The following is an 11,244-nucleotide window of genomic DNA, read 5'->3' on the forward strand; positions in this document are numbered from 1 at the left end:
TTCCAGTACTATGTTAATATTTTACTTTTAATGATGATAAATAATTTGAGAAATTAAGTTCTCGGTACATTGTTATAACTTTAACAGCCTTTCATGAATGAATTGGTGAACAGGATAACATGAACCTTTTCTTCCTCTTTGGATTCTCCATTCTCCTGGCATAAGCATTTCTTTAGCCAAGTCAATTTTGAATCATGTCCTAATTTATTATTTTTTTTACTATATATATATGTGACCTGCCATTGCAGTTGGAGTCATAACACAGCAACTCTGTTTTTATTTTGTAGCTGATGCTTTTTTCAAAGCTGCAGTCAGCCTTGTTCCTGAAGTGCCAAAAATGATCAGTGTGGATGGAAAGATGCGACCTTCTGATGCCTTCCTCCTGGAATTCCTTTGTAATTTTTTTTCCACATTATTAGTTGTTCCGGTAAGTTGTGTGTGCATGAGCAGCACGTAGGCTGCTAGAATATTTTGCATTTCCTGTTTGAAATTTAGAGTTAACTAAAATTTAACTGAAATTTAGGAATGGGAGATACAGTGGTTAGTTTGCCATGAGCAAGCTGAACTGATTGGCTCACTGGCTGCAAAATCACTCACCCCAATGCAAAATGTGGAAGGAGAACAGTTGTGTGGAGGTGCAGGTGCAGCATTACTGCTCTCAGTAGCACCTCACACTTGACTGGGTGTGGGGTAGAGTGAAATCTCACTGTTTAATTGTGTAAACATAATTTACTGTTTTATTAGATAAGCACTCAAAAAATCTAATGCAAGAGGAGGGGAAAAATACAGAACTAGTTTCTATTAGTTTCAGTTACTTTGTTATAGGTTGTCTAATCTTTTGAGTGAAAAGAAGAATTAGTAGATGTGTTTTGGTATAACTTTCCTCTTTGGATTAATATTTCACAGAATACTACCATTCTACACCTTTCCAATTTTTAACTAATTGTCAGGTTTAGAGAGAGAGAGCTTATTTTCCTTACAATATTTTCAGCTATAGCTGAAAGATTAATTTATAATTTTTCCTCATCTGGAAGACCAGAAAAAAACCCAGTTTGAGGTATGTTCATTTGTTCTTGGAGAAAGTAGGTTGTTCCTTCTCACTGAAACATTCCTTATGGTTTTCTCCTTCCTTTTTGCTTTGAGCACGTGTTTGGTGCTGCCCAAGTCCTCCTCATCAGAGCAGTGGATTCTCCTTGTTCCAGTGGGAGGAGTCTCCAAAGCCATACATGTTCAGAAACATGGAAGTGGTGTGATGTTAGAAGGGAAAGGATGATTGCCACTGTGCTATGCCATTGTTGTCCACTGCCTGCAGAAGGAAGACTTGGAAGGGAGGCTATGGAATGACTGAGATCTTTAACACATGACTAAAGGAGGGAGACACAACCTCTCAGATTCAGTAATGAAGAATAACTTGCAATGAGATTCCAGGATTCAGAAATTAGTTTATGTAATTTTTTTGTCTCCTATTTACTTTACAGAAGACCATGGGAAATGTCCCCAGTGGACTGTGATTTGTCCTGTCTATGTTGGTATCACTGCACCAACTGCCAGCTGTAAATAAGCTTGGTGCTGTATTAAAGCTGCTTGCAAAAACTCCTGGCTTAGCTAAAGCAGATGTCTTTATAGTCCTTTCATGTTAAAGGATTGTTGATTGTCTGTAGCTCTGACTTCCCAGTGTAGGTGTTCTTCTGAAACTCATGATTGTATGAGTAATACACTACAGCTTATTGACAGGATTTTTCTCAAAAGAATCTACCCAGTATTTAATTGTAGAGGCTTAGCTATTAAGGGGCTGACAATTAATTTTGTGCTACTCTCCCATGACTAGAAAACAAAGTGTTTCAAGGTTTGTCTGTGAAGGCTGCTTAGATCAAGTTGTGAATATGGGTCCAATGGGCATTTTAGATGGAAACTGGAACAAATTTTTAAAAGGATTGGCAGGAATTCAGAGAAGTAGGTGTCAGCTTTAATTATATTGTAGTTTTGCTTTTATAGAGCTCATATTGTGATTCTAAACCACTGAATGACTGCAAATAATCCTGTTTGGTTTTGGGGTTGTTGTGGTGTTGGTTTTGACCTTTCTTTTTCACTCCTGTAGGACCATCCAGAGCAAGGAGTGTTGTTTCTTGTACGAGGATTACTCAATGTGATCCAGGATTACACTTGGGAGGATAACAGCGATGACAAAGTCAGGATTTATACTAATGTTTTGCATCTGCTGTCTGCAATGACTCAAGAAACATTTATCTACCATGTAGATAAAGGTAGTACCTCAGGGGGCTCTGGATCCTTGTGTTCCATCATGCAATTTGTAGTAGTGTTATCACTGTACCTAGTTAGGGAAGATCAGTGCTGGTCAGTCTTACAGAACGGATTCTTTTTCTATCCAGTTCCAGGTATTGTAACTTAAAATAATCCCAGAAGCTTGCTCCTGAACTGATGCCCAGTGTGTTCCTTAGAGTAAATCTGTGCAGAGTGAGGTTTAGTTTGCTCCTGAGGGTGTTGATGCAAATGCTTTTAACTGTGAACTTTTCAAGTCAGTATTAGAACTTGGTGCATCTGGAGGTTTTCTTTTTAGTCTAAAGTATCAGCTTGATTTATACTTCTTGTTGCTGTTTCATTCACACTTCCTAACAACTCCAATTTTCAGAATGTAAAGCCTAGTCTTGATTAGTTAAATGAGGTAGTTGCTGCTTTGAAGGCAGACACTCAGCTTTGGAAATTGTGGTGGTAACTTCAAAGATTTTCAGGATAGATAGAGAATTCTAAAGCTTTTACACTTTATAAAATAGGTGTCATCTTTCTGTAATAATATTTTGATGTGCTCTGAAATTTGAGTGTTTGCTTTCTGATTATAGGTTACTAAGCTAAGGTAGAGTAATAATTGAGTCTTTTAAGACACAGTGGAAGATCAGTGAGTAGGAGAGGCCAAGCTAGTTTTTCTTTCAGTTGCACAGGGCTTTCAGAGAGAGGCAGGCTGGAATATATTCTTCAGTTTTTCTGGTGAATAGTCTGTCAGAGTTACCAGCCATGACAAAATATCTCTTGTAGTTAGCAGCACAGAAAATAGCTGTCAGTTGAACTACTACTCTGTAGTAAATCTGCTGTTCAAATTCTGTAAGAAAATGGGGTTTAGCTGCTTTTTTTTCCCCTCTATTTTTTATATGGCCAAAATAGCTGCATAACCCCAAGATGAGAAATCTAAATTAATTAGATTTTAATGGAGATAAGCATTGAAATATTTTTCTCCTGTAGTAGGGTGATGGTTTTTTTGGTCTAGGTACCTTAGCTTCTCAAAGTGAAGTCTACTTGAGAACAGGGGATCATCTTTTATCTTCTATGCTTTCTGATTTATGTAAAATACCCTTAAACCTATGAATTTCTTGTCACCTATTTCTTAGTAAAACATAAATTAGGCCAAAAGACATGTTTAAAATCACAGTTACATAAGGACTAAAAACTTCCATAGCTCTCCCCCTCCAAATAATCCTTCATGTTCTTTGAAACTGAAAGTACACTTTCTGAATTTCTGTCCATGACTTTGAGGTAATCACAGTTTTAGTTAGAAGGAAAAAATTAAAATGCAGTTTCTTTGGAAAATCTTCTTGTTGTCACTAAGTAAAACACACACTGTTTGGCCCAGTCCTGCTGCCATTGAAGACAATGGCCATACTCTTCTAAAGTGAGGGGAGCAGGTAACTTGTCTCTTGTGGAAGGAGTGATATTTGACACTATATGTTGCTTTGCATTAAGTCTAGCAGATATTTTTGAGCCTGGCTGCAGCAGGGATACAGGACTGGCTCTAAACTAGAAGATTCTTTTCAGTTTTTTATTTCTAAAATCAAAAGGACAGAGTAGGCAACCAACTGGTAGGTACTTAACATCGTTCTGTTCGTGTTTCATGAAATTTTATAACTTCCAAATGTGGTCTTCTATCAATAGCTGTGTTTTCAGTAGCAAGCACATGCATACCTCTTTAGCCAGACCTAAGCTTGAATTATCTCTGCAGTGGATTCCAATGACACCCTGTATGGTGGAGACTCCAAGTTCCTGGCTGAAATTAATAAACTGGGTGAAACAGTGACAGCACAGATCGTGGATCATCTGAAAACCCTTGGAAAGGAAGAGGTATGTTCTTACTCAGCTTGATTCAATACAACACCAAAAGTAATTTGGAGTTGAGGGAACAGACCACCTTTGACCAGGTGTTGGCCTTCTCCAAAGCTCCAGGAACCTTATAACAAGAGGAAATTGGGTAGTTGTTAAAAAGTCAGTCACGTAGGCAGGTTTGTGGTGGAGACACCTAATGGTGTGAAAGAGATCATGTCACAATTATAATACATTTTTAGGATGCAGCTAAAGTTACCTGCTCAGCTGTGCATGGATAGGCTGACAGAACTGGCAGCAGCAGAAACTGCACTGTAGTATTGATTGTGGAGGTGTACCATGGATGTGATTCTGCTGCAGTTCAGAATGATGACTGCAGGGCAGCACAGTGAGGTTAGAGGTAGCTTTACATTAACCAGCTTGAGTCCTGGTGTAGTTTGGTTATGGAAACAAGATGCTCAGTGTGGGATAAATTTTTTCTTGTGAGTCTTTGTGGCTATAATAAGCTCCATGATGATGGTATTGCAGTTATTGGCCTAAGATGGAATGGGAGATAGTGGCACAGTCACTCCTTTGATTGCAGTATGGTTATGTCTAAAATCTACTCCATGTCCATCCTTCCTGTTGTTTCCTCCTGGCTCTCAACTTTGTCTGTAAATCATAGACTCGTAGAATGGTTTGGGTTGGAAGGGACTTTAAAGATCATCTAGCTCCAACCCTCCTGATAGGGCAGGGAATAAACTGTATTTTCTTCCCAGCTGAGTTAACAGTAGCCTGAAATGTCCAATTCTGTAATGAGCAAGGTGAGAAATCACAGTTAGTCTGTTACTGGGTAAAATAACAATGAAAGCCACCAGTAAAAGTTTCAGGTCCCAGACACTAGGAGGAAGTCAGGAGAAGAGTACAGGAGGAGGAAAAAGGTGTTTTGTCTTTACCCTGGTTTTAGTAGAGGGATATATTTGTTCAATATAAAATAAAGAAAACTTTAGGCAGCTTATTGGATTTCTTGTTGGAGTTCAGAGGCTCTGAGAGATCAAATATAGCTTAATGGATTGTATGTGAAAGGCAGGTGACTAATGTTTTCAGTATTACTGAACAGTGAGAACTTGCTGTTCTGATAATGTACCTGTTTCTGAGATTGAACCCCTCCACAGCTTCCTAATCACCTATTGATAGAAATCTTGTGGCTTGTAGCCTGGAATGGGAGAGCAGGCTCCCTCCCTGGGACGAGAGGGATGAGTGATTTGATGGAATTTTTTAGATAGCTTGTTTGCACAGTAGCCCATAGTGTTTGCCAATACAAAATGTGTTAAGTGATACATATTGGGAGGAGACTGTGCTAAGTTTAGCCTTTTCTCTGCTTTTGCTATCCTGTTTGTCCTTCCTTGAGTATTGCAGAGGTGTAAGATGAATAAATCCTTTGCTCAAATGCCTCTACATCATTGCAGACATCATCACAGTGAACAGCAGTTCTTTTTCAGAACAGGAACAGCAGAAAACAACCATTCTAGCACAGCTAAGAATGTCCAAGCAGGTCTTGAAAGGAGATTTTTAACAGAGTTTTCAGGACTGTGGGTTGTGTATTAAGGATTATTTTGCATCTGACTCCTGTATGGAGTATGTGGGTGAGAATGTTTGTAGTGCTTGAAATCCATGTTGTCTGAAAGGTCTTTTTTTTTGTTTTCTGCTTTCAAGCTTAATACTTGAGTAATGAGATCCTGTGTTGTTTCACTAAAGCTGTTGTTGCAGAGAAAACTGGATTTAAAGCTGAGCAGCACAGATACAGGTCCTTGGACTGTCTTTGCCTCTGCAGCCTTGGATTTGCTCCTCTGACCATCCTTATTTACAAAGGGGGAGCATCTGTTTTGGCTTGTTGAGTTAAAGTCCTTGAGAGATTTAGATAAAAATGTTTTGTAAGAGTGAATAGCAGTTTGAGGAAGCTGTTGTTGCTGAGGAGATAGAGGTGAGGAGAATATTGTCAGAGGTCTCTAACTGTGCTAAAGTAGAACCAGTCATAAAATCACTGTGGTATTTGGATTGCTTCAGTGTTGGTGACCTTTTATTATTCATGTTCTTGGCTGCTCATTGAAATGTACAAGCCTCTGATGATTTTGTGTTTTTATTGGTTCATTTCCTTTAAAAGCTATCAAGGAAAATAAATTTTTCTCACAATAAAATCCTTTCACCAAAATAGCAATTTGGAAGAGAACAATGCATCTTATTGTTAACACAGCTTGGTCTTCTCACAGGATTAGAGAATGCTTCATTTATGTGACAGTGTTGGAATGGAAATTTTCAGTTCTGGACAGTTCTGTAATGTTCAGACTATTCCTGGTCAGAAGAGCATGTAGCAGTGAGTCCTCTCTGTCTTTGGGTGGAGGAGTCTGGTCTCATGCTCCAGGTTTTGTAGAAATTTAAATACTTTATTTGATAGAATCCTTATTTGATAGAATGGATTTTGTATTTGCACTGATGCTGCCTGGAAACCCTCACTAGTTGATATTCAAACTGGAGAACTGCTGCTTTTGTGTTCTGCCCAATAATTGAACTGTCCCACTTCTTATGAGGAAACCACCAAGCAATTCCCAGGAACCTCTAATCCAGGAGACATGGTGATGTGGCAGGATACCTTGTGAATAATGTGGCTGGCTGTACCCTAGATCTGTTTTTTCCCTGAAGAGTGTTAGTCCTACAGGAGAAATAGGACAGTAATATTAAATATACTTTCCCTTTTATTGTCTTTTTGAGTTGTATTTCTGCTCTTTGTGTTACTACTACTGGACTAGACTGATCAATTTTTATTTCTCTGTCTGGTGGGGAGTACAGTTCAGTGCTTCCAAATGCTGGTGGTAGTTGTAGCCTGTGAACAGGATTTAGAGCTACTGGGATGGAAATTGCAAATGTAGGTAACTGTTGGAGGAAGAGCTGTCTTCGTGGTAGTTTCATGGAATTAATTAAGTGCTTAGGGAACTTCTTGTGGGGTCTTGAGCAGGTCTGGGCATGACATGAGCACGTGTGTGTGGTTTATTTTCTGCATGCACAAATCTACTGTGCCACATACATTTTGGGGCATGCTTGGCCAGTTCTTTAACAGCATGGCTTTCTATGTTTCCATATTTGTCTGTAGCTCAGTGTGTGCCATTTCTTTGATTAATAGCATCTGACCTCTCCTCTGCTGCCAGTGAGAAGGGAAATTAATTTACTTTCAGTCCCTTAGGGAAAGGGCAGAGACTGCATGGCTACATCGGTATCATGTCAGGAGCACAGAGTCAGAGGTCCCTGCACTTCCCTTAGCCCATTCACTGCCTCATTCTGCCTGTAACCTTGTCTCTGAACATGAGCTACCCTAGCATGAATTGAACTGAGAGGGGTAAAGTGCAGCATTAAGTTCATTAATTGAGGTGCTCAGCTGACAGTTTGCTTTTAACTACTCCTCCAGTGCTGTGCTTTGTGTGTAAGATGAAGCTGTGCCTTTATCAGTGAGCTTTCTGGAGCAAAGCACAAAGGACAGCTGCAGTAAGGCAGTATAAACAAATACTACAGCCCAGATGCATCCAATAATAATTCATCCTTTTAGCCTGTTAAAACTTATTCTGTAGGAATCAGCAGAATCTGCAATAGCATTTTAATTACTTCTGTTTTCCACTCGCTCCAAATCAGCAAGCTTAGTGCAGGATTGTCTGTGCCCCAGAACTTCTCCACAGGGGCTGGAGCTTCTCCATGGCAGATTACCAGGAGGCAGGAATCCTCCTTTAAGTCTCTCCTCAGCAGTTTTAGGGGTAGTAGCTGCAAATCATGGAATCAACCTGGTTGGAAGAGACCTCAAAGATCATCGAGTTGTATACATACCATTGTATGTTTGTATCACTAAAGTTTTAGTGAAAGAACAGCAGGGGGGAAAAAAATTTGGTTACATAAATAAGAATAGAATAGACTGCTGGAAAAAAAGCCTGAAGTTGCTAGGTCTAGATTGATGATAGTGATTTTTCTGAAAAATTTATAGCTGTGGTGCTCTAAGTGCAAGATTAGTTGGTGGGAGGGTGATTTCTCTGCAGTTGTAGGGAGTCTTGAGTTGAAAGTGTGTCAGACCTACATACTGTGCTGTGCTAAAGAGGTATGAGGTGTAGGAGTCTTGTGTAATCATTTACAACAACTGAGGTTTATTCATGACAATCACTACTTGTTGCATTTTGAAAGGAACATGAACACTGTGCCCATATTCTTGTGTCTGCAGCTACTGCTCTGTGTTACAAAAGGAGTGTCCCTGGCAGCACTAAGAGTTCAGAGAACCCAGGGAGGTTGTGCTGGATATTTTAGGATGACTCTCTGGTAATTTGGGCATGTTTTTTTCCCATTACAGACCCAAAAGCGGCAGAGCCAGTTAGCACTCTATTTCTTTAACACTATCCTAGCTCACGGGGATCTACGAAACAACAAAATAAACCAGCTCTCAGTCAACCTCTGGAACCTTGCTCAGAAACATGGCTTTGCTGACACCAAGACTATGGTAAGGAAAACAGATAATAGAGAAATTTTAGTTCTTTAGATCTTTTTCCACTCTTTATTTGGGAAAAGGTAACATTTTCTTGTTCTGAATAAATCTAATCTCTTTACAAGTTTCTCACTTTAAAACCAACAGCTTATTTTTTAAAATTCTTCGTAATGAATAAGCAGCTTCTCTTATTTCAAGTACTTCTAAATGTATAATATGCATTAAGGAGCCTGGAAATGTTGGGTGCTATAACTTTTTTTCAGTACAGAAAACTAGCTTTAAAATACAGTATTTTTATGAAGTGGAGGAACTGCATGGTCTAAGCTTGGAAAGTAGCACTGAGAGCCTTTAAGAAAGATACACATGGCAATAAGCTCAGGAATAAGAAATGCAAGTGCTCATGTAGCCAGTGAAAGTCAGGGAAGATCATGAGAGTGTCTGTTTAAAACACCTTCCCAAAGAAGTGCTGACTGTAAGATAAGGCAAAGACACTAAAAATCTCAAACACCTTTCTTTTCAAACCCAGGTGAAAACTCTGGATTACATCAAGAGACGAAGCAAACAGCCTGACATGAGTCACTTCACAGACCTGGCCCTTCGGCTTCCTCTGCAGTCCAGGACCTGATGAATTCCCCTTTTCCAAGGAGTCATCTGTACAGCAGAGCATGTAGCCAAGGCCAAAAATCACTGATCTGATTTTGACAGTGTGTTTTTACTTAGTGTGACAGATTTACTTGGGCACAAGAAAGGTAAAACTGTTCTGAGTGCAATAATTGAACCTGAATTTCTGTTCCCAGTTTTACCATAATGTTGTTTTAAACGCTGATTTATGTGCAGGAAACAGTATTTTGAACCTCTGTGGTTTTTTACCGTTGTTTCAAACGCTGATTTATGTGCTGGAAACAGTATTTTGAACCTCTGTGGTTGTGAAAGCCTTTTGAAGTCTAATCTGTTGTAATTTTAACAACAAAGGAAGAGGATAATCTGCACAGATGAATTTACAGCCTCTAAACTTCATCCCACTTGCAGAATAGTCTTTCTCCTGTGTAGAAAGCAGCATCTCAGTATAACGTTGTTTCAAACGCTGATTTATGTGCTGGAAACAGTATTTTGAACCTCTGTGGTTGTGAAAGCCTTTTGAAGTCTAATCTGTTGTAATTTTAACAACAAAGGAAGAGGATAATCTGCACAGATGAATTTACAGCCTCTAAACTTCATCCCACTTGCAGAATAGTCTTTCTCCTGTGTAGAAAGCAGCATCTCAGTATAATAATCCCACTAAGTCATCTCTCTGCATTGAGATGCTGCCAGCATTTGTTCTGTTGCTTCCAGGAGAAGAGAAAAATGGCCAAGGTCTTACTGTACTAATTTCTACCATACATTTTCACAGACATGTTTGTTTTCATTTTAGTTCACTGGTGTTTTGTAAAATGGAAGGAATCTTTAAGCACTGTCTGCAAAGGAAAATGGAAATGTATGCAAAGTACTCTATATTCACAAAGTATATTGTCACTGAATAAAACAATTTGCAGTTCATCTGCGTGTTCTGGGGGGTTCTTTGTGTATACAAATTTATCACCTTGTGGAATTTAGTTACATGTGCTGCTATTACACCTAATAAAATTTCACTCTCACCACTTCTGTCTCATGGCAAGGAACCACACTGAGACCTTGCATCTATTGCTGCTTTTGCTTAATGGTAAGTATTTTAATGAGCTAAATCTTTATTTGGATATTAAAGAGACATTTTTGTACTAAAATGTTTTATTTTGTTGAGGCTAAACAAGTCATCTGTTTTACTAGAACCACAGACTTAAGGAGTTAGCAAGCTTATAGTAAATACCACCCAAATTATCAAACCATTCCTGTGGCATGTTTTTAATCTCCTCAGTGGGTAATGAAGTGGGCTACAGCTAAAATATGCATTTTGTGTTCAGGTTGTAAAGAACCAAACTAGGACCCTTTGGTCCTGGTAGAGACTGTGTATGTAAGCTGAGTAAAACTGTAGGAAAACAAGGTAGTTATGAAGTGGTACCACCTTGTTACACAACCTTTAGTATAAAACTATTTGAATTACACAGACTTTTCCTTCAATGATTCTGTATAAAGAACACATAAACAATGAAAGTATAGTACTGCATATGTTATGTCCTCTTTCAGTTTAGCTTTCCTTTTTGCTGCAGCTCCACAGAACAACTCCCAGCAAGCAGATGAGTGACTCTTCCTGTTCCCCTTGGAAACATAAACTGGCTAAGTGAGATCAAACTCTGAGCTCTCTAAACTGCCAAGTGGGTCACACTAAGCAGCTGTGGTAAGGCACAACTTGCCCTTGGGGGTAAATGTACTGCTCTAAACCCCATGTGGAGTTGTTCCAGATTTGTAAAATGGGAACTCTCACAGGATGCTTATGAATGGCCCAACCATTCCTCTCTCTCAGGCAGGCACCAATTTTTGCCTGTTGTCTTTTGAGCACAGTGTAATTTTGGTTTTTTCATTGATGCAAGACTGCCAGGAGAAATGGTTTTTTGATGTTTTACTGTTTTTATTAGTGCAAAAATAGCTCAATGACAGGCAGAAAGCTCTGGTTAGTTAACAGAAGGAAACTCCAAACATCTAAGCTTAGAAGCTAACACAACCACTAACAA

General features: G+C 39.1%; 1 protein-coding gene across 1 annotated transcript; it reads left to right on the forward strand.

Moving 5' to 3' along the window:
* Nucleotides 1–291: 291 nt before the first annotated feature.
* Nucleotides 292–9,404, forward strand: LOC103801790 (UPF0505 protein C16orf62-like). Its single transcript, XM_009074219.1, has 5 exons — nucleotides 292–427; nucleotides 2,099–2,264; nucleotides 4,010–4,128; nucleotides 8,468–8,614; nucleotides 9,126–9,404. Exons 1-5 carry the CDS (start codon nucleotides 338–340, stop codon nucleotides 9,222–9,224), a joined length of 621 nt encoding a protein of 206 aa, XP_009072467.1. The 5' UTR covers nucleotides 292–337; the 3' UTR covers nucleotides 9,225–9,404.
* Nucleotides 9,405–11,244: the final 1,840 nt, after the last annotated feature.

Source organism: Acanthisitta chloris, unplaced genomic scaffold (assembly GCF_000695815.1).
Source record: "Acanthisitta chloris isolate BGI_N310 unplaced genomic scaffold, ASM69581v1 scaffold43394, whole genome shotgun sequence".
NCBI classification, from domain to species: Eukaryota; Metazoa; Chordata; class Aves; order Passeriformes; family Acanthisittidae; genus Acanthisitta; species Acanthisitta chloris.